We start from the raw sequence: 22892 nt of genomic DNA, 5'->3' as shown, positions 1-22892 counted from the left end.
AACATGTCCGAGGACTCACGTCTTAAAGCGAGACGATGTCGACCTTGAGTTAGGGTATAGGAACGGAGTTACTCTCTATGTCCATTGAGTAGATGTCTAACACCCAATAGGATGCACAGTCTCCTGTGTTTACACTTAGGAATATTTTCACTTCCAGCTTTACCTACTAGATGTCCAGAAAACAAGAAATAAGCTGAGAGGCGCGGGTACTTTTTCATAATCTGACTCGAAGAATTTCTTCCGCGGAGAGTTTCTTAATTATCCTGTAGGGTCGGGTAGTAATTACATCTGGAGGCCTCCCCTTTGTATGGATTTTTGCTTATTTGCGTTCAATTTTTTATTTGCCATGTTATTTTCTTTTGCCAAAAATGGAATTCAGGGGGACATGTTCTTCAATGATTTAATGCATGATAAGGTACGTTCAAGGATGGTTTTGTGAGTTAAGAAGATTAGTCTTGTCTGTCTAAAGCTTTCTATTGGAATCAAGCCTATCATGCGTTTCATCCTAACCACCTTCCTCGGCTTGGTGGCTGCTGCATCGCCAGCTCTATCGTCAATTGTCCCGCGCACTTCCAAGGCGACTGGATCTGTTCCTCTCCCAGAACGACTACTGCATCACTGGCCAAATGGAACCTGGGTCGAGAACATTGCCGTTCGACCCAATGGGAATCTTTTGCTCACAACATCTACTCCAAATGGCACCATTTGGCATGTCAAAAAGCCATGGACCGACTCGCCTGAAGTGGAGCTTGTCTACAACTTCGACCAATGGGTAGACCGTCTCATTGGTATCGGAGAGACCACTCCTGACAAGTACATCGTCGTCGGCTCACGTTTCTATTCGCCCGAGTCGTACTCCAGCCAAGTTGAACGGACATTTGCAGCCATGGAGATCGACTTCAACGTGAACCCGCCTGCTGCTCGCCTAGTTGCCTGGTTGCCTGAAGCCGCATTGCTTCAAGGTGTTGCAGCCCTGCCGTGGAAGAAGACCTCCGTTCTTATCTCCGATCAATATGTCCAGCGCCCCCGGTACCAGCAAATTGACTGGACACCTAGCCCCGGACAGATCTGGCTCCTGGACACATTGACCGGAGAATACGATCTGGTAATGACCGACTTTGCTGAGATGAACACTACCTATGCTCATGGCGAGGATGTCGGTATTGATGGAATTCGAATTCTTCATGATGAGATGTACTGGGTTAACCAGGATAATGGAGGTATTTACCGGGTGAAGATTGGTAAAAATGGCCACCCTGTAAAGCCTATCGTCCCCGAACTTGTCACTGTTGTGGAAAGCCAGCTGTGGGATGATTTTGCCTTTGGCCCTGGAAACAGTGACCTTCTTTGGGCAACCGGCCTCAATGCGATCTATGCCGTCTCGACAAAGAACGGGACCGCAGTTGTCGTCGACGGTGTGGGCACCAGCAACAATCTAACTTTCCCTGGCCCGACCTCCTGCCAGTTCGGAAGAACCAAGCACGACTCTAACATCCTATATGTCACGGGCAATTTATACAGCGTCCCTGATAGCCTATTGGACCTGACTATCAGCGGCTGGGTTCGGGCTATTGATACCACTGGGTTCCACCTCTGAGGAGATACGTGGCTCACCACCTTACGTAGAAATACTGTGGATACTCTCGCTTACTTTCCCATAGTTTAAATGTACTTGTTAATTTAGCTCTGAATAGTTAGTGGAAACGAAGAACTCTGTTTCCATACATTACTATACATTATATGCTCTCCTATTGGTCGCCAAATATGCACGTCAACATTATAAGGGTCTAGGCAGGCCTTTTTCAACCTTAATAATGTTAAACTATACTAGGCATTTCCATGTAGTCCCCGATGTTTTTCTTACCCAGTTACTTACTCCATATGGCAGTTGCCGCCTTCTGGGGTTACAAACTGACCTGGGTAGAGCACAGTAGTTGATCTCAATTTTACCAGTTTGTGTTCGTTACAATATTACCGGACAGACAGTCTACTATAGTAGAAGTATGCAAATAGTAAAAGATGTAAATTGTAGCTGCCCTGTCTGCAACGTGATTCCCGGTTGCATGGCCCATTAAAATTTCAAAATTTACTTTTTTTTTTTTCAAACTGTTTATTTAGAATAGAAAATAAAGTAAATTTGGCACCATATGTATGATCTTTCTTACCATATCTAGAAGAGGTTATCTGACACTGAATAATAGGTAAACTTGTGAGCAAAGGCTCAACCATAGCTTCCACACCAGCTTCTGTGTCAAATTATATATTGTAGTGGGGGACCAGGTCACCTGACACTAGTGGAGATTGTGTATTTAAACATTCAGTTGAGAGATTACACCATCAGACTACCTTTACCTTCTTGAGCTACCTCTTGGTTCTCCTTCCTTTCTCCCACATAGCCCCTAGAGGACGGACTCTGACTGCATCTACCATACTCCATGATTTAGCTAGGTTCGCAGACTGGCCAGGACGTCCATGTTCCCCGTATCAATATATAAATGTTTCTTTACCATTATTCTCTTCAACCTTGGAACCACTTCATGAATATCTTTTAAACTTTCTAGGCTTCCTTCCACCAACGTTTATAGGTCGGCTGCTTCTTATTCGCTGTCCTTTTTTGGTCTGTTTTTTGTTCGCTTCTAAATGACTATATCAATCATACAGAAAAATAATATGATAAACTGTTCGAATCATCCGATCATAGAATTTCTGAATCTCCCTGTTTTTTATGCGAAAAGAGTAGATCGAAGGAAGGAGCTTGCTACCATGGCAATATTCCTGAGCTGGATCCTCTGATACAATTGGGAATGCTTTTGTTGGAACGAATATCAGCTGACATACCAAGATCATGTGATCTTGGCATGGCAGCTACTATATCTTCCTTCATCTGAGCATTTTAGAATGAGACTTCACTTTTACCCAATATGCATACACCTATTATATACGTACAGAAACGATATCAATAGCTGTCTGCTTCGGTAATAACCTAGTCAACCGACACTGATCAGTAGACGTACAGATCAGGAAATACGCATCTACGAAGCTCGAGCGTGTTGAACAGTCTTCAAAAGCTGTTTTTCCAGATTCGCTAAGTTCTTGCCATATCTCAGTCGAAGGAGAAGATCGTGACAATTTGAGGCTTGAACGATCGCCGATAATTGCACCATCTTGCTAATATCCACTTCATAGAAGCCCGAAGGTCTATGAAGAACGTGCAAAACACTGAAAAACACCATATTTTCCCAATTCCCTTCATTGTCATATTCCCATCACTTCTCTCTAATTTCCCTCTTTTTCCTCTGCCACACCCCTGAGATCAAGGCTATCCCAAAAGCATCCACCGGGAGCCTAGTGAGTGATCTAACACAGACTACTGTACTAGTCCAGTATTACAGAACACACCGCTACAACTACCCCACTGGAAACCTCTCACATCACTATCATTTTCCCCACAGCCCTGACTGCTTCTTTTCTCCATACTGCCATTCCCTACTAGTCGTCATCCTTCTGCGATTTCCCCATCAATTTCATCATTTAATGAATTTTTAACTATTTTATCACCCTACTGCGATTCGCTACCCACGTTTGTACTGAATCATGTCTGAACCACCCTCCGCCGCCGGATCAACCCAGTCAATCGATGATGGTGACTGGGAAATCAATCTGTCAACGGCCACAAAGTAGGAGATGAACGATTATGTGGAGAAAAACATGACCCTCAACAACAAGATACTGGATTACAACCTCTGGATTGTATACTGCGAATTATTCGAAAACTGGGAACCTGAACATTTCAAACAAATTTCCCCTTCGAGACGATCAGCATTACGGGCGAATCTCCTTCAGTATGGAGTATTCGTCCCCCGCCCTGATCGTAAAACGCCAATATACACTCTACTATCTATAGTAGCTCGGCAAGAAGAGTTTCACGAATGGACAGATAGAGATATTGAAGACTTTTTTGAAGAATTTTCCCTCCCAATGGTCACTTCGAAGCTCAGAAAACGCCTCAATTTGACCTACGATGGATTAAAACAACCTTCCCAAGATTACAATTTATCTCGAGGAGACTATCCGATCACACCAAAAATCAATGCCTCTGCCCCCAGAAGCAATTATTCTGACCCAGAAAACGACAAATCCTTGCCAAAGAACACCCTGGGCGTTCCTAATCAGTTTTCCCCAGAAAATAGCCCGTTCATTTTCGAAACCAAACAGCCAAAGTTCGACTTTTCAAAAGAGATTAATTCTATCTCAAAGATCTACACTGAGAAACAGAAATACAGTGGAACGGACAACAGCAGCTTCGACTGGAAACTCAATATCTTCTACACCATCTGTAAAAGAGTTGGGATAACACCGGACGGTTACAACGCAGCATTTCCAACGATGCTCACCGGAATCGCTGAAGATCATTACTATAGCAGTGATTTACCTTCGCGAACATTCCAAGAAGCGTGTAACCACCTACGCCAATTCTTCGAAGGTCCCGAATTCTACCGCCAAAACTTGATCAAATAGAACGACATCACACTACAAAGAGTGATAAACGACAACTCTAACAGCCCAAACTCAATCTATCAGAATTTCCAATCCATGCTTAGTGACCTCCTCAAAAAGCGACATGGTCTTCACCTAGAACTCAGGAGCAACATGAACCTTATCAATAAGCTTATCACAGCCTGCAGAGGAGTCCCAGCGTGTAGTAACGCACTTTCTGATCCACCAGAAGACCTCGCGGTGTTGATCAATAAACTATAGTCATCAATCACCACCTGGGAGAAAGAAAACCCCGAGAGGCAAGCAGCATTCGCCTCAGAAGAAACATTCTACACCGATAGACGATACTATTGTCGATCAACTACGTTGAAAGGACAGGGTTCACACGTTGCACTATATACACGGGAAAAGGGTATGGTTCGTCCTAGATTCTTAGTATATACGTTGTGCAAAGTGGTGTGAAATGTGTTCGATTCATGTAGCTACTTGAGTTCCTAATATAGTTGTTCCCCCGTGACTCGGGGGTCTGTTTGTTCCGTTCCGGGTTTATGGTATTGCATGATTGCAATATCCATGTTCCGACAACTATAGAGACGGCAATCAAGGAAGAGGACTCACCAGGAATCAGACCAAAAGAAACCTATAGGGAAAATGCTATGTCTGCTAAAAACCAACATGTCGATCCTGGAGACACACTGAAGAAGAACAAAAGCAATCAAAACAAAATTTCCTCCAAGGATTCAACCAGAATAAGGAGAGAAACGGCGATTTCAACAAGAGATATAGGCAATACATGCTCTATTGCGAAGGAAATGACGAAACCGAACAAGTTGAAGCTTTCGAAGCTCTCTTGGCTGACGCTCAAACAATTAGCCTCTAGACCAACGAAACAGACTCTAATGAAGACGAATATGATCCAATCGACAGCTTCTTCACTTCATTTGGCCAAATTAATGCTGAATAAGGTACGGAAATAAGCTCAGAGCTCTCTAATAAAGCATTTTTACACTGGTTGTCAGAGAAACCATCGCCTATACAAGGAGACACTCCGCCACAAGACATTGACCTATTCAGCTACACCACCACGCCCACCAGCCGATATAATTCCCAAACATTTATGGGAATCATGATCGATACCGGCGCCTCAAGAAAATCTACAGCTGGAGTTGGTCAGTTCTAAGCGCTTTAGAGGATTGAGAACATCAAATTGGATCCCTCCACAGCTGGCGAAGTTAACGTCCAATTCGGAATTGGAACAACTTCTTCAATCGGATCAGCGAAAATCCCTACTCCCATTAGTAACATTCAATTCCATATCGTCAATGCAGACACCCCATTCCTGTTATGCCTAGCGGACATGGACAACCTTGGAGTATACTACAACAACCTCAGGAACGTAGTCATCACTTCAAAACCAGGCAAACAAAATGAAATACCTATCATTCGCCGATTTAGACACCCCTTCATACTATAGGACGGACCCCTCTCCTTATACCTAAGCACATCGTTCAGCATAAACCCTTGCTTCCTGACCGATACTAAGCTTAGACGACTACACCGTCGCTTTGGCCACCCATCAGTTAATCGGCTCAAAAAGCTACTTCAAAACGCTGGATATGAACCTAATACAGCAGCCTTAGAGCATCTCACCAAATTTTGCGAATTCTGCCAGAAGTTTGGGAAATCTCCAGGCCGATTCAGGTTCACTCTTAAAGACCCAGAGGACATCAGATTCAACTATAATATCATCGTCGACATCATGTATATTGCCAACCAGCCCCTCCTACACGTCGTTGACGAAGCAACCCGCTTTCAATCAGGCCGATGGCTAGACGACATTAGCGCCAAAAACACCTGGGATAAACTACGATCATGCTGGATCGACACCTATTTAGGCCCTCTAGACTAGATCACCCACGACGCCGGAAAGAACTTCATCAGCAAGGAATTCAAGACTTATGCAAAAGCTATGGGCACAAACATAAGAAGTGTGCCTATTAAGGCGCACAACTCAATTGGCATGGTTGAACAGTACCACGGCCCCCTACGCCGCGCCTATTAGATTATCATTGCTGAAATCCCTGGAATCGATCGAGAAATTGCCCTCCAAATGGCTTTTAAAGCAATAAACGACACAGCTAGACCAGGAGGTTTAGTTCCCACACTGCTTATCTTCGGCGCATACCCCCGAATAATCGACTTTGATCCGCCTTCACCGTCAATCACACAGCGCGCCACGGCAATCAGAAAAGCAATGACGGAGATACAGAAGCTCCGAGCAGAACGCCAGATTTCCGATGCATTAAACATGAGAAACGGCCCAAACACGACCGTAATCCATGATTTGCCACTGAATTCACCAGTTCTTGTCTGGAGAGAAGGAAACATAGGAAAAACAGGCAATTGGACTAGGCCATATATACTGCTATCGATTGAAGACGAAAACTACATAGTCAAACTGCCAAGTGGACCAACAGCATTTCGATCGATAGTGGTCAAACCATTTTACACAGAATCGCCGACTCTAAACCCAGAACCACAGGGAATAGACGAAATCGACCTAATAGCACCAGAAGCCAAAACTGAAACCCTCTCTGAACACGCTGGATCACAGCCAGAACCTAGACGCTCTGGCCGAACACGGGTAGATAATCAAGAACAAGAACTTGCCCCTACTCCCTCGCAGCCCACGCAGCCACAGAAGCGTGGCCCAGGCCGTCCACACAAGCACCCGATACCTGTAACTACCCCTGTCCCTAAAGAAGCGCAAAAACGTGGCCCAGGTCGCCCGCGTAAACACTTTCCGCCCATAACTATCTTTTTGCAAGAGGAGAGCAGCACCAATACTCAGTTCCGAGATTCAAGACAAAAAGAAATCAATAGGTTACTTGAAAAGGGAGTCTTTAAGCTTATCACAGAAGCCCCACCCGGTGTGCGACTATTTAATTCAAGATTCGTTGACGATATCAAGAATAAAGGCACAGAGCGGGCTTTCGAAAAATCAAGACTGGTCATTTAAGCATATAACGACCAAGAGAAAGACCTGGTTTTGACTTAATCGCCAACGATTCAACATATCAGTCAGAGACTAATCCTTTGCATCGCTGCAAGTCGCCAAGGCATTGCCGCTGAATCCAAGCTATTCCTCCGCGATATCTCCTAGGCGTACGTCTAGTCAAAGACCATACTAAACCGTGAATTTTACGCACGCCCGCCGAAGGAACTGATAGGCCACCTCGGGAAAAACACACTTCTGAAGGTCATCAAGCCACTCTATGGCATCCCCGAAGCAGGAAACCACTGGTTCAGGACATATCACTCCCACCATTTGATAAACCTGAAAATGAACCAGTCGACATTTGACCTATGCCTTCTACATACAACAGATTCGAAAGGATTCGGTATCGTCGGACTTCAAACAGATGATACTCTTATCCTTGCAGATAACGAATTTGCAGAAGCAGAAAAACAGGAGCTATAAAAGGCAAACTTCGCGGCAAAAGAGCGCGAGCAACTAACCATTGAAAATCCACTGAAATTTAATGGTGGAGTCATCGAATTGGTAACAGATGGAAGCATCACCCTTGAGCAGAAGGGCCAATGCGATAAGATCTCCCTTACCAACACCAAAGATGAATATATTGCCGAACGCGCGAGAGGCGCCTATATAGCTTTAGTATGTCAACCTAAAGCTGCTTTCGACTTGGCATTCGCTGCTCAAGCGACCGACTTAAGTAAAGACGATTATAGGTTATTGAACAAACGACTACATTGGCAAAAAGAGAATTCCGCCAGAGGACTTAGCTTTATCAACCTAGACTTAGACTCCCTGCAGCTAGTGGTCTTCACAGACGCATCATTTGCGAACAATAAAGACCTCTCATCCCAGATCGGCTATGTCATCGCGCTAGCCGATAAGAGAGACGCTCCAAAAGACAATGACACCACGGTAAACGCCAATACCATCCACTGGAGCTCGACCAAATGCAAACGAGTCACCCGCAGCGTCCTAGCATCAGAGCTATACGCTATGGCTCATGGCTCAGACATCGCTTTCGCAATAAAGTCGACTCTAGACCAAATGCTACAGGCCAATGTCCCAATAGTTCTCTGCACTGACTCAAAGTCGCTATATGACTGTCTTGTGAGACTGAACTCCACACAAGAGAAACGACTGATGATCGACGTGATGTGCCTTAGACAAGCATACAAACGTCGCCAGATCACTGAGATCAAATGGATCGATGGGAACTCGAATCCTGCAGACGCGATGACCAAGGACAAACCCTGCGACGCGTTAAAGCAATTGATTGACACCAACCACATTAATTTACAAGCTATCGGTTGGGTTGAACGTTCTGACTGAGCGGGACAGAGAGACTTTGTTTTCAAAAGCAGAAGACTGGATTTTGTGACTGCTGTACGAGTTTATGTTTCTTTCTTGACTTTTGTGCTCTGACCGCGTTTTTCATCCCTTCTTTAAGTTTGCCCAGTGTTGGAACGAATATCAGCTGACATACCAAGATCATGTGATCTTGGCATGGCAGCTACTATATCTTCCTTCATCTGAGCATTTTAGAATGAGACTTCACTTTTACCCAATATGCATACACCTATTATATACGTACAGAAACGATATCAATAGCTGTCTGCTTCGGTAATAACCTAGTCAACCGACAGCTTTCTTGTGTGCTTTTTTATAAGGTGGTAGCTTGGATCTTTTCATATATCGGGGAAGATGGTCTATCGAATCTGGCGTTTCCTTCGTTGTACCCATGGATGTAGATAATGGCGCTTGTTACCCATACTCTGAGGTAGTTGTGTTTATAGGTTATGCTGGGGCCCTTTCCATCGTTCTGAAAATGTTCATACATGGCCTGCCGCTAATTTGCTTCTGCTCTAAAGGGATAAGTTGCGATTTCGATTCCATCAAACCTTTTATTCCTGTTAGACGGTGGGGGAACTATGATTCTCGTATGGTAAGGAAGATAAACATGTATTAGGAATGAAGATTTGTTCTTTTAGAAGTGTTTTGGAGTGCTTTGGAGTGGATTTTCTCGCAAGAAAGTGGAAATTTACGAAGTTGGATTCTTTATAAAAGTATACGTCCATACATATCAACAGCATGGCTGTAGATGGTTTGGACACCGATAACGGGTGTTTGGCTGGCTAACTGGTACTAACCTTGGAATGTGAGACTTATCAGGCTGTGTGATCTGTCTATCTATTGACTAGTGCCGGCTAATTGACTATTACCCTGCCTACCTAGATCAAAATGCAAATGCTGTTGGCGATTTATGCTCTACTGTGGAAACCTGGATTGATCCCTCGTTATTTTCCAAGGAGCGTTTGTCAACACTATTGGTTTGGTCAGCTCAGAAAAGTCCGACATGAATAACCTGTAGGTAGCCCTTGAGGCTAAAAATTCAGAGAGAAAATTCAAATTCAAAATGATGTCTATCTAGTAGCCTCGTGTATTCCTTCTATAACTAGAGGAGAGCCCTCAATCCAATTTCTGAAGTCCTTCGATTTCAATTGATATAAAGCTGATAAGCTGATATCTAGAAACTTTCTCCAGCCGAGGATTCTCTGAATGAATGAGATTGCTTCTTCTCAGAGGTATTGAAAGCATCATTCGGATCTGCGTTATCAATCCAGTCAACTTGCGTTGTCGCTGCGTCAATGATCGCATCTTCAGGAATCAGGGCAAATCCCGTGTATAACAATCCAGGAACGCTGACGAGGAAAGCAATGACGTTGGCCCATAACTGCCAGATCAGTGAGACGTTGCAAGCTCCAATAATGAATGCGGCGGTAGATCCTGCGGATCCAATGGCATTTCTGAGTAACAGGTCAGATAATTGTTTTGACTTTGACTAATGCCGATTTATATTTGACTTACGCGAGCCCAACAAATGTGGAAACACTGCCTGCATCGAGACCAAGTGATCCTGAATCGATAAATTAGATCATGTGAGCAATTGGTTGCATTTGAGGAACCTTTCCTTACCAATAATCCAGTACCCAGTGACCATTGCAGAGTTTTCAATCAAGCCGTACAGAATGAAGAGAAGGCATGACTTTATGAAGACTGGGTCTTCAATGTCAATGATTTCAGTCCTTCCATTATACTGATACTGTACTACAAGCCCATAAATCCCTAGATTTCGAGATAAGCCAAAAATAATCATGAGAAAAACCTCAGAAATGGGATTATGCTCACATGTCATGAGTGTTATAATTGTGAAACTGACAACAGCCACTCGGGCACGCGATTGACGGCTCCATTTAGTACTGTCCAGAAGATAGCCTTGGACAGGGCCGATAAAGGTTGGCCCGACTTGAGATTCTAAAGTCAGTAACTAAATCACTCAGACTTGGCTCATTAAACTTACTCAGGTAGAATAGAGTGCTGAGAAGAGCACGGGCGCGGACACTGTGATATTGAGCATTCCAACTCCACATATAAGAGAGATCCCATTGCTAATGAGAGTCAGTACGTCCGAATAAAAGGATAAGGAACAGAAGCTTCAGTCACGAACCCAATAAATCAAAAATGGGCAGAAAATGAGGAAGGTCTTCGATTTCAATATCTGGCGCAGTCCAGCAAGCTCATCTTTCCACGATTTGAAACGATGAGCGCTCACGCGTGATCCATCGCCTCGAATGACTTGATGGGGCTGAGGAATTGTTATGGCCGCAGGAAGTCCAAGGGTCATGATTGTAATAAACACATAGTATGTGGCTGCAGAATCTCAGTAAATATCTTTCGAAATTTATCTTTCAATCTGCTTATCTTACCGTCTGAAACTCTGCCTGCTTTTGCTTGTTTAATATTGAGCCCGAGCGATATCATTCCTCCCACAGATGACGCTAAATTTTGAAGAGTAAATTTTGTGGCAACTGCTCGTCCACGTTGCTGGACAGCAGGATCTGAAAGAGCTTGTTAATAAAAAAAGTACTATGATGACCAAGAGTAGACAACGCACAAACGAGATTGATGGCCCCAGATGCTGTCCATAGAAAGACACCACTAGAACCACAAGTCAAGCCCCCTAGGATGGGAAACCATCTAATAATATACGTAAGCTGCGAAATTCAAAGTTTGCATCTAGCAAGCTATAGAGACTCACTTATTACCAAAGGCTGCATTTGTATAGAGAGCCGCTGCAGCAATTTAGCGCCTGAAAACCCTTTGTAAATGGTGGGCAGCACCTCTGGTGCAATGACTGACCTGCATAAGGGGCATATCCCAATGTTCCAAGGGCAAGTGTCCACCGAGGGCCAATCTTGTTGCAGATAATACCGGTGAAGAATCCACCAACTGTTAGAGCGCCGAATGTCACGGCATTGACAACATTCGAAAGAGATGCTGTTTCTTCTCCCGCAGCCTTTTTTCATTCTTGAGATCAGCAAAACTGACTATTAACCAGAAGAGAGATGAAACAAACCCCAAGTCCCTGTCAGCAAGTGTTAGTGAATATCCATCAACTCAATGCATATACTGAGGTAAAGCCTACATTCAAAGCCCCAAACATTCCTGGATGACAAAAGGCCGTCCAGGCCACAATGGCCACACTATACCTGAATTTTGTATCATAATTAGAGCAGTCCAATATCAAATGAAAGAGCAGGATCTGGAAAAGCATACCATGGATGCAGTCTAACTGCCTGCAATTTATTAAAACTCATCTCTGCAGGTTACGGATGAAGAAACAATAGATTTGATGGCTATCAATCCGGTAATCCTTATATTTAAATCAAAATCCTTCCCCATATATACATATCAAGGGCTTTAGCATACCTGAAAAGACAGCCAATAAGCATAAGTGGATGCTGTGGATTCAGAAAAGTCTTGAAGCGAAACTGGTAGACGTAGACCGGTGATTGGCTGCGCCTGAAAATGCCGATGGCACACCATCTCAAAGTAGCATGGCTTAGATGGCGACAACATAATCAAGCTTCAGAAATTGATGGGGAGGTGACACCATCGCGGGGGAAGATGACTTCAGACAGGGGGTAAACCCGGCAGGCGATAACTCCTAATCAACCTTAGAAGAGGTGGGGATTGAATTCGAATTTTATATAAATCCCCTGTCAAAGGAAAAGTTTCACTTGGGCAAGGGCTGACAAGATTCCAAGGTTCGTCTAATAGATGTATTCTTATATTCTACTCAAACACAGTCTGTAGGTAGTAAACTCTACTAAAAGGAAGGGCAAAAGGCTAAATCTCCAGTGCTGTGCAAGGCCCAGTCAATATCAAATAACGCACATCTCTAGCTTTTCATTTATGTTTAGAGGCACTTTAGTGGCTTTAAGATAGCCATCCTTTTCGATCGAGTTGATACTGTATTATATGTATTATAAGACCTTATTCCTATATACCCTCCTTAGAAGTATAAAGAACCTAATATCTAGAGGCTATGGAAAGTAGGAAATACACGGAGACACATAGATAGGCATAGTATGATAGTCTCCGCAGATTTGATTAATTTCAGGTATAAGATGGATCCTATGCATATATAATACCAGAAGCGTCTATAGCCACTTTGAGGGCCCCTGAGAGTGAGATAAGGTGTTCTTTAGCTATTGAAGACTAAATAATCGTTTATCTATCCATTCCGATTAAATAAATGACCTGATAGGCGCTTATTGTGCTGACTCTCGTGGCCCTTTAATCGAACTGATAAGGTAGTGCGCGATATATCATAAGACCTTGCAGCGGCCGAGATGCTAGAAAAACTTTCATTTCAAGATTTTTAGTCATAACTAGAAGCTCTCCCTCATGCTTAATCGATTTCTGAGCTCTATAGAACTTTTTTCTTTTTTTGGTGGGGGCGGGGGCATGGTAATTGATTGAAAACAATGGGTTGCTCTGGAGATATAAATTTTCGATAGGGCTAACCGACTGGCCGGAACCACGTTACTATATGCGGATGTTTCGCCGATTTCTCAGTCTCCAGGAATGCATCTGGGTCTGAATAACGGCATTGCGGAGCTAAATGAAGAATTATTGCGAAATTTTAAATCAACGAAGAGTTTGTTGACTAGTTCAGATTCATTAGTAATTGAGTTGAAAGTGAATCCTGGAACAATGTTAAGATCACGTCAATCGCACTATTTACCCGCAATTCAGCTACTGTCTCTACACCTCCAGGATTTGGACGGACTTGTATCCCAGCTAATTTCATGCATTCTGATTCGCTGGACACGGGAACATGATCCGGTCGATATGCTTCGTACAGATACATACTTCAATTACGCCATCGACGGTTATAGCTGTCTGCGGGGTAAAATATTATCCAGGAAGCAGCTAATAGTCCAGGATCAAACGTTGAATTATATATTGTGTGCCATTTCATTAAGATTACTTGACGTATATTCGGAAATAGCAATTTACATTTCCTTTAGCATTTAGTCGTCTGTCATGGTAAACCCTAACCCCCCAAGGCTTCGGGTAGCAATCATCGGAGCTGGACCGGCAGGACTCGGTGCTGCCATTGAGTTTTCAAAGCTTCCCTTCGTCGATCTAAGAATCTATGAGCAAGCTAGCGAACTTCGTGAAGTTGGTACTGGTATTAGCTTACAGCGAAATACATGGCGGCTATTGGACGCACTTGGCGTGCTAGATAACATTGATCCAAGCAACTTCTTCCGAGCGGCAGATGGGCATTCTGTTCAGCATAGAAATGGCAGAACGGGTCAGCTTCTTCAGTCACATGGACAAGGAGGTAGGGCCTTACGAAGTAGCCAATGTTGAGGAGATACTGATTGGCTGGCCAGATACACCTCAGCGACACAAGCATGCACGCGCTCTGCGATCTGTCCTCCAGCGAGGGCTGTTGGATAGTGTGGACAAAAGATTGCTGAATCTCTCAAGTCGTCTTGTTGAGATAATCAAAAAGAATAGCGGAGCCCTAGTCTTGAAATTTGAGAATGGCCATACTGATGAAGTTGACTTGCTTGTGGGCGCAGATGGAGTTCGATCAGTATGTCAAATTCTCTTTCCCTGACTACGATGGAAACTCTTTGGCTCACACTTCGGTTAAGGTCGTCCGGGGATTTTCTTTTCCCGATCATCGCATCGGTTACACAGGCCGGACAGCATACCGAGCTCTAGTAGATGCAGACAAGCTCCTGAGAATTCCCAACTTTCCTGATGCTGTGACATTTTGGCATGGTCCTCAAGATTGGGTGTATACCTGCAATCTAAACAACAATATTTACGAGGTAACTACAATGGCAGCGGTACCAGGAGAAATTTCCAAGGTGAGCTGGGGTGAAGAGGCCGCATTGGAAGAGTTCAGGAAGCCATACAAGGTACATAATACTCCATTGCTTCATATCTGGGATAAAGACTAAGCTATCAGGAATTTGCACCTATCGTTCAAGCAGTCTTGGATGAAGTCAAGACGGTTACGAGATTTGCTTTGTTTGCAGGACCTCGACTCTCTAGTGTGACTTCGCTTGGATCTATTGCATTGGTAGGCGACGCATCGCATCGTAAGTTTCTGTTTCCAGCAGACTGAAATTCTCGTTTCTAACTATTTTGAAGCATTATCTGGTGCATTCGGTACGATACAGAAAAGTTTTTTTGCAGCACACTGAGTTTTTCTGACTGGATTTTAGGTGCTGGAGCTGGGTTTGCTCTAGAGGACGTTTTTGTACTTGCCCAGGCTGTTAAATGGACATATGAAAAAGGCACTCCTCTGCGTGATGGTTTGGACCTTTTTGATAGAATTCGTTCGCCACATTATGAGAATTTGGTAAGTCGATCGGAATGATAATTCGTGAAAATTTCTGCTTACAATTGAATGCTAGTATGGCATACTAGATGAATTCGCCAAATCTGACGCCACTATCAGAGAGGATGCCTCATTTGACGATGCTGTGTCTATCACGGTCGCAAACAAATGGAACAAGGAGACCAATTGGCTTTACGACTACGATGTAAGCATTTCACTTTTTATAGCCGGGAAAAATATTGACTCAGAATCAATTAGATACTGGATGTCTGGAAGAAGGCGTCTCAGGCCGAAGAAGCCATTCTTGCTCGGCTTTAGACATCCAGCTCACTACGGTGTACATATGATTCATTCGATCGGCGTATTGCTTCTCAAGATTCTCGAGCTAGAAGCTATATTGCTTGGGATTTCCGTATTGAGTCGTGGGCTGCTTTCTATGTCTTAAGCAAGAAACCCCGTGTTGCATTATATGTTGCTGAAAAGGATGAGGTTGAGTGTGATGCATTTTCAAGATTCATCTACCACTAAACTATTTTGGGTCGCCGAGAATTGTTTATACTTTGTTGTGCAAATTATATCTTCACTCACCTAGATATATTCACCTATCCATGTTAAGTCTTACAATTGAACAGATAATCAAATGTGGTAGTTGACTTTAGATATCAAATTAACATAGAGAAAAGAATGCAGAATCCGAAATCCAGGAATCACCCGGCTTGAAAATAGCAATCAACCTAGCCGGACGCCATGATCGTACCATCCTTAATCATCTTGATCTCCGCCTTGGACAAAGGGTCCTTCTTATCGAAGGCGTGGCTTCTACGTTCAGTGGAAGACATGGTGGTGATATCGAAGTTATCTCCACCGAACTGGGCGAAGTGCTTTTGGTAAGTCTCAAAATTCTTGTTGAAGTCCCAAGGGTCGTTGTTGTTGCTGTCAGAGGCAGGGAGAGAAACCTCGTCCATTTCCTTCAATTCGGCAACATAATTCTCGATTTTTGGCGCTCCTTGCAGTAAAATCTTGTGCTTGATCGCATATGCATGGACCTTAGCCGAGAATTCGTCAGCTTCATCGCCTTGACTCATTGTTGATTCACCGTTTTGTGATTGGTGAATTTGCATCGCCATGATCAAGCCAAGATTCTTGACCTCCGAGTCATTAGACATCAGATTTTTGCGATCGAGTGTAGCCAGAATTGAGAGGAACATGGTTTGAAGCATGTTGATCGTCTTCTGAAATCCTTCACCGTCATCAGACCTGCGTCAAGTTAGAGTCATGGCCACTTTGTATGATTAATCCAAGAGATCCCTACATATACATAACATCGATATAACCCAGCTGGAAGCATAGGACGAATGCCTCGCAAATAGCCCATTGTCTCTTCCAATCGCCATCGGCCTCCACAAAATCCAGTAGCGTATTCTGCACCACCTCAAATGCACCGTACGATGCGAAATCGTTGTACACATACATGCCGAAACAATCGGGATCTCTGAGACGAATGAGGTTGGCCATGTTGGTCGAAATACAAAAGGCGGCTTTGGTCACGAAGACTTTGTGTTCCGGGTGGTCGTTGTGGTCCTTGAAGCAGACGCAGTTCTCACCACACTTTAACAAAAAAATTAGCAGCACAAATTAGTGGATTGATGGTAAACTCTGACAATGTGGCTCACCTTATCATCCTCATCTTCATCCTCCTCCTCATCTTCATCCTCCTCGCCGTCAGTATCCTGGCCTTGTTGAATTCCCAAGCGCTTCTCGCAGAAGCAGATGTATTCCCATGATTTGGGCTTCAAGAGCTCCTCTTTCAAGGAAACATCGGCGTTTTTCGATGCCGAGACTTTAGACCACCGACTGGCAGCAGGCTTTGCCTTTTTAGGATTTTGAGGTGCTTTAATAGCCGGCTCGGTGGACTTACGCTTAGGAGGCATGATTGAGCAAAGTTGAAAATCCAGGGGACTGAAAAATGTTGGATGACAGCTAAATGAGAATTTGGGTAGTTGTTAGGACTCCAAGAGTGAAGACGCGCCCTGACGCGACTGTTTGTCTACCGAATGACGTCGACTCTTTCAGATGAACAGGAAAATTAAAAATGAACTTGAATTTAAATAATCAGTATTATCAAAGTCTTGAAATTATTTATGCCTACTCAAACTTGCAGACTTGTAATTTTCTATTTCTGACGTGCTACGGAAATAATAAGTATTAACCATTGGCGCCTTGGCGAAAACATGAAATACACGGCATTTTTGTTATTACCACGCAGAAGCTACAGGCTTAGTTTTATTATCTCTTTCCATCTCCCCTAAAGGCTGGCGTAAAGCATGAAAATGGTCCCTACAACGCCTTTTATCATGCCTACATAAGGAAATTCTACATCCAACCTCAATGCGTTCGGAACTGCTTAAAAGAAGTGTTTCCCCGGGGCTTTACCTTCCGGACCTGTTGGGCGCAGAATTTACAGGCTTTTGGGGCCCTGTATCCTCAAGTTGATGGTTTTCTCTGTCTCTCTGACTATCTCTCTGACTGTCTTTCTGAGACCTATCTTTCTGAGACCTATCTTTCTGAGACCTATCTTTCTGAGACCTATCTTTCTGAGACCTATATCTTTCTGTGTTTCTCTCTCTCCCTCTTCAAAAAGCTCTTGATAGAGCTGTATTCGGAACTCAAGCTGAGTCATTGGTGGTAAATTCTGTTTTTGGCGAGCTATCTTTGCAATACAATAAGCATTTACAATAGATATATCAAGAAGCCAGTAAAATATTGGCCACCAATGACTCAGCTTGAGTTCCGAATACAGCTCTATCAAGAGCTTGAAAAGAGAGAGAGAGAGAGAGAGAGAGAGAGAGAGAGAGAGAGCCATCAGTTTGAGAGAATACAGGGCCTGTAAATTCTGCGCCCAACAAGTCCAAAGGTAAAGGCTCAGGGAAACACTCCTTTTAAGCAATTTCGAACGTATTGGGGGGCATAGTGTGTTTGAAAACAGAGAGACAATTTTATTTGGTGGGGTGACAATCAAATAATTACGTTATAAAATAGCTTAATAATATATAGTAGCCAATCATAGTTTCAGGTTTCGGCAAGGCGCTAATGGTTATCATTTTGCCAGTCAAGAGGAGGTTTGGGACAACAAATAAAAATAAAAATTGAGTCCACCTACTTCTGCCTACAGAATAAGATAGAAAGCGATTTTGATACATCCTAAAACAGGGGCTATATCTATCATGGGATTTCTAAGGAACTAGATATTGTTCTATGACCTGAAGTATCTAAATACCGAAGTCATTCACGGATCTTTCCCTAGCAAGTAGAATAATCAATTAAAGACATTTTATTCACCAATTCTTGGTCTACTGTTAAGTATTTCCAACCAAGCGGGAGAAATATGATCTTATCTGCTAAGTTAAGGCTTAAAATGGCAAAAGTTGTAGGTTTAAGCAGATGCTTAACTCGTTCTTTGCAAGACGGTTGGCTTGGAACCATTCCACGCGCAAGTCTAAATCTAATAGATCTTTTACATTGGTGGACTTGTCAGGTATAGATTTGGTATTTAGCTAGATAATTTAAGCAAATAGAGCTGTCTTCTCTGCTCTCAAATATCCTAGTTCCACCATAGAAAAAGTCACCCCTCAGTTTACAACAGTTACGCATTTGATAATTCTTTATACGGCTCACAATGCCATCATAAACACATTTTTGCTCGGCCTCGTAGTTCCTTGTTTTGATCATCCAGTAATGGATCACTACTATTCAAAAGAAGACGTCCCGTCAATCCAGGCGTTTTGCCAATTTGTGGATCCTCGGCGTGCATGTACAGTCTATAGGTTCAAAGGGCTTAAGAATCTTTGCTGCTCTAGAAATACATTCAACCGATTTCCTCGATGGAAGAACAACATAACTACGAAGGCTAAGTCCTTTCAGCTTCGACAGTGAGAAGAAACTCAATGGATATCGAGGAAAGCTGAGTGAGAGAGGAGTACAAGCGCTCATACCCTCCACCCATGTCGAACTGTACATATATTGTTGGTAGAGGCGGATTCTGAGATCGAAAATTAATAGAGAGAAGCATGAGGTCCAAGTTGATGCCGTCAAATACAAACACTTGAACCCTTTGCTATGAGATTGCATTTGCATGGTGTCCAGTTTTAGAAGAGAGGAAGAAGCTCGCTTTATACTTAATCAAGCTGAAGTTGGAGTTAGACAACGAGAAAAGCAACGGAAAGCTTTGAGAGTTCAGGTTTTTATAGACTGGGAAGATACTTGATATTATTATACTGAAAATTTGAATGTATCTGAAGATTTGGCACTTAAGACCTCAGAAAGTGCTAGATTTCGGATTGGTCGAACTGCAAGTTTTCAATTTCAAGTTTCGGATATCTTCCTTGGGACCCAGCTCTGAAGTGCATCTTGATCTTTGACCTGTTCAAAATTTGTTTGAACAGTAGCCACCCATTGACACATTTCAGGAGTCAAGGGTAATGCAATTATCAAGTACATAGGTCCATGGTAGTTGTGGTCAGTCCTGCTAAGTAAAAAGCTACACACCTAAAAGGATTATGCCAAGAAACAATTCCTACAAAAACACAAGCAATACTTTCTAACCATTTATTCATTTCATTTTATGTCATCAGACTGACACGAGGGATTTCACTCGCGTTAGGAAAACGGCGTGAGAAAGAACTATAAAAAGCGTGACAAGGGGGAGAAGAAAAAGATGTGAGATGAGAAATAAGAGAAAAAAAAAAGGCATGCCATTACATCAGAAACCATTTTAAATTTAAGCCTTGATGGCACCACCCAATGCACCACCGCCAAACTGCTGACCACCGGGTCTCCGGCCCTCCTGGCCACCGGGGAATCGTGCACCACCACGGCCTTGGTGGGCTCCACGACCGCCGCGGCCGCCACGTCCTCCACGGGCACCAGGGCCTGACTCGCGCTGGAAAGCGTTGGCCATTCCTTGGGTGCGCTGCTCGAGGGTCTTCTCATTAGACTCGAGCAGACCCATGGACTTGTCGGCCAAGGTGACGATCTGGGACTGCAAGCGGGAGAGCTCGACGCCCTTGCGGAAGACGATGGAGTCGTTGACCTGGTCCAGGGCGGCGCCAAGTTCCTCATGGGAAATCATGCGACTGATAATGGCGGAGATCTTCTTGATTGGCAGCTCGAACATGTCGGCCAGCGAGGAGATGGAGAGACTGTCGTAGAAGGGCGCGTAGGTGAAGAGGTAGGTGCGCAGGCCCTCCTCCTGGGCCTGCTGGGAAAGCATCTCCTTGATCTGCTCGGGCTGGGGCATCAGGTCCCAGATCTTGATGGAGGCCAGCATCTCAGCGGCCTTCTTCCAGTCTCCTGCGGCCAGGAATTTAGCACTCATAATGACACCGTCACGGGTGTTCTCGGGGGGACCGGTGAACACCTGGCGCTCGTTGTAGTCGAGCATGCGGCGGAAGGTCTTGGAAATCATACGGCGGCGCATCTCGGGGGCGGAAGAGGTCTGGGCCATGAGGGGGACCTCGAGGAACATGCTGGAGGTCAAGTAGATACACTCGAGAAGCTCAAGGTTGATGTGCATGTGGAATGGCAGCTGGCGCTGGCGCTCCAGGCGCTCTTGCTCGGGAGTAACAGTGGAGTACCGCTGGAGGATGATGCCCTGGGCGAGCAACTCCTTTTGGCGGCCGCTGCCGCAGATATCACCAAGGGTGGTCTGAGCTTCGTAGATGAGGCCAGCACGGAAAGCGCAAAGACCGATCTGAACAAGGGTGCGGTTGAAGAGGATCTGGGTGCTAACGTCGAAGTTGGAGATATTCTCGGAGAGGTGCGACATGAGCATCAAGTCGCGAGAACGGTAGTATTGGTCATGCAGAGCAAGGAAGTAGATCTGGCAGAGCAAAGAGCGGGCGCGGATGATACCATCGCTGTTCTCAAATAGGTAGTTGCAGACGGTCTGGATGAGGGCAGACACATCACTAGCTTTAGCGCGGGGAGTGATAGCAGACTCAAGCTGCTCAGGAAGAGCCTTCCATGTGGCGTCCTCCAGAATGGCGACCACCTGAGAGGGCTTGAAGTAGACGTGCTCCAACCGACGGATGACCACGCGGTTGACACTGTCCTGACGACTATCGTTCTTGTCGCCAGTGTTGAGGCTCTCGGCGTAAAGCTGAGTGCGGGTAATGTTGTTGTAAAGCTGTTGCTCATCGCTCAAACGCTCGATGTACTCAGCAGTGTGGGGATCGATTTGCTGCAGGGAGCGGGTAAGTTCATCATCCAGGCGCTCAATGTATGAGACAATACTGCCGGGAATATAGAAGGTCTCCCCAGCGGCGACTGTGGGTTGCTTCTCATCATCCTCCCACTCATCAGCACCCTCGCTGATGATGAAGTTGCGGTTTTCCTCAAGAACGGACAAAAGGTTACCGAATTCCTGGTTGGCTTGCTTCCATTGGTCGGCGCCCATGTAGTTGGCGGAAGAAGAGGCGGTAAGGTCGAAACGAGTGGAAATGACGGTCATGAAGATACGAATACGTTGGTAGGGAGACTGGGCGACCTCGAGAAGCTTCTCCATGGTCCGAATTTGCTCCAAACGGTCGGTGTTCTTCTTTCCACGCGACTCAACAATAGAACGCAGATGCTTGAGAATGCTCTCAGGGGTGTACTGCAGGGCCTTGCCACCACGTCCAACGGTCGCAAATCCATCGTCGTCAGCACCTGCAGCGAGAGCCTGAGAAAAGTTCTCGATCTTCTCGACCTTAGTGGGCTTGGGAGCGGGAGCTGCGGGCTTCTCGACCTCCTCCTCACTCTTCATGAATTCTTCCTTGGCCGCGCGGTACTTCTCAATCTGAGTGGCGTAGTCCTTGTTGTTCTTCTTGATGCGCTGTTTAACTGCATTGAATCCCTTTTGGTTGCTGGCGTTCATCTTCTTGTTCGAGGCCTTTTGTTTGGAGACGGCCTCGTTGACAAAGTCCTCGAGGTCAGCGACGGCCTTGACATAGAGCTTAGGGGTTGGGCCAGACTGGGTAATCTTGATGATTTGGCGGTTCAAGCTGTCGAACTCTGTAATAGGCTGTTGTTAGTTGCCGGTTCCGCTTTCTTCGAGTTCAACCCCTCCATCTCCCCCTGTCATGCACTCTTTTTGGCCATGTCCATATATCCATGTCGGAGAGTAGACTCACCAGTAGAAATGACAGCCCAGTCGCCAATCTTCTGCGCATTTTCGATGAGACGGATGGTGTTTTCCAGACCGTCCAATCGCTTGTCCTTGGCACTCTTGACAATTGTCACTTTGTCCTCATCTTCGCTTTCTTCGCTGTCAGATCCTTTCAAGAACTGGTTGGCGATGTCATCATCGGAATCCGAGTCGGACCCGGACACGGATTGGTCATCGTCGCTAGACTCTTCGGAATCGCTGTTATCGGAGTGGTCGTAGACATCCTCTCCCTCGTCCGAGGAGCTGGAGTCGCTGTCGCTACCTCCATAGAAGAATCGTGACTGCGGTGCTGACATCGTTGCGGATCAAAGGCGAGAAATCCGGTGCACGAGGGCAGTAAAAGCAGATCCGTCGAATGGTGAATGGAGTTGATGGGTGAGAGAGCCACACACGAAATTTAAGCGAGGGGTTGACTATACCCGATATGGACTAGCGCAATATGGAAA

The 22892-nt window shown here is 44.8% G+C and overlaps 7 protein-coding genes across 7 annotated transcripts; 3 read left to right on the top strand and 4 right to left on the bottom strand.

Annotated features, from left to right (window-relative positions):
• Positions 1-493: 493 nt before the first annotated feature.
• N7495_006971 (uncharacterized protein) lies at positions 494-1597 on the top strand (the record flags this gene model as incomplete). The annotated part of the gene is made up of 1 exon (XM_057209622.1): positions 494-1597. One exon carries the CDS (start codon positions 494-496, stop codon positions 1595-1597), a length of 1104 nt encoding a protein of 367 aa, XP_057063396.1.
• A 2087-nt stretch (positions 1598-3684) lies between these two features.
• On the top strand, positions 3685-4518 carry N7495_006970 (uncharacterized protein; the record flags this gene model as incomplete). Its single annotated transcript, XM_057209621.1, has 1 exon — positions 3685-4518. One exon carries the CDS (start codon positions 3685-3687, stop codon positions 4516-4518), a length of 834 nt encoding a protein of 277 aa, XP_057063395.1.
• A 5540-nt stretch (positions 4519-10058) lies between these two features.
• On the bottom strand, positions 10059-12035 carry N7495_006969 (uncharacterized protein; the record flags this gene model as incomplete). Its single annotated transcript, XM_057209620.1, has 12 exons — positions 10059-10338; positions 10400-10448; positions 10508-10657; positions 10721-10837; positions 10893-10980; positions 11040-11242; positions 11299-11430; positions 11487-11569; positions 11631-11664; positions 11732-11888; positions 11949-11957; positions 12018-12035. 12 exons carry the CDS (start codon positions 12033-12035, stop codon positions 10059-10061), a joined length of 1320 nt encoding a protein of 439 aa, XP_057063394.1.
• Positions 12036-13423: 1388 nt separating this feature from the next.
• N7495_006968 (uncharacterized protein) lies at positions 13424-13748 on the bottom strand (the record flags this gene model as incomplete). Its single annotated transcript, XM_057209619.1, has 2 exons — positions 13424-13495; positions 13623-13748. 2 exons carry the CDS (start codon positions 13746-13748, stop codon positions 13424-13426), a joined length of 198 nt encoding a protein of 65 aa, XP_057063393.1.
• A 468-nt stretch (positions 13749-14216) lies between these two features.
• Positions 14217-15560, top strand: N7495_006967 (uncharacterized protein; the record flags this gene model as incomplete). The annotated part of the gene is made up of 7 exons (XM_057209618.1): positions 14217-14486; positions 14548-14817; positions 14868-15000; positions 15053-15070; positions 15127-15263; positions 15319-15447; positions 15501-15560. The coding sequence occupies 7 exons, from the start codon at positions 14217-14219 to the stop codon at positions 15558-15560; spliced, it is 1017 nt and encodes a 338-aa protein (XP_057063392.1).
• A 416-nt stretch (positions 15561-15976) lies between these two features.
• On the bottom strand, positions 15977-17173 carry N7495_006966 (uncharacterized protein; the record flags this gene model as incomplete). The annotated part of the gene is made up of 3 exons (XM_057209617.1): positions 15977-16499; positions 16555-16850; positions 16916-17173. The coding sequence occupies 3 exons, from the start codon at positions 17171-17173 to the stop codon at positions 15977-15979; spliced, it is 1077 nt and encodes a 358-aa protein (XP_057063391.1).
• A 2846-nt stretch (positions 17174-20019) lies between these two features.
• Positions 20020-22742, bottom strand: nip1 (translation initiation factor eIF3 core subunit c; the record flags this gene model as incomplete). The annotated part of the gene is made up of 2 exons (XM_057209616.1): positions 20020-22292; positions 22412-22742. The coding sequence occupies 2 exons, from the start codon at positions 22740-22742 to the stop codon at positions 20020-20022; spliced, it is 2604 nt and encodes an 867-aa protein (XP_057063390.1).
• Positions 22743-22892: the final 150 nt, after the last annotated feature.

Source organism: Penicillium taxi (genome assembly GCF_028828555.1).
Source record: "Penicillium taxi strain IBT 34144 chromosome Unknown utg000004l_segment0_segment0, whole genome shotgun sequence".
Lineage (NCBI taxonomy): Eukaryota > Fungi > Ascomycota > Eurotiomycetes > Eurotiales > Aspergillaceae > Penicillium > Penicillium taxi.
Note: the sequence above shows the minus strand (reverse complement) of the source record. Positions and strands in the feature narration are given on the sequence as shown.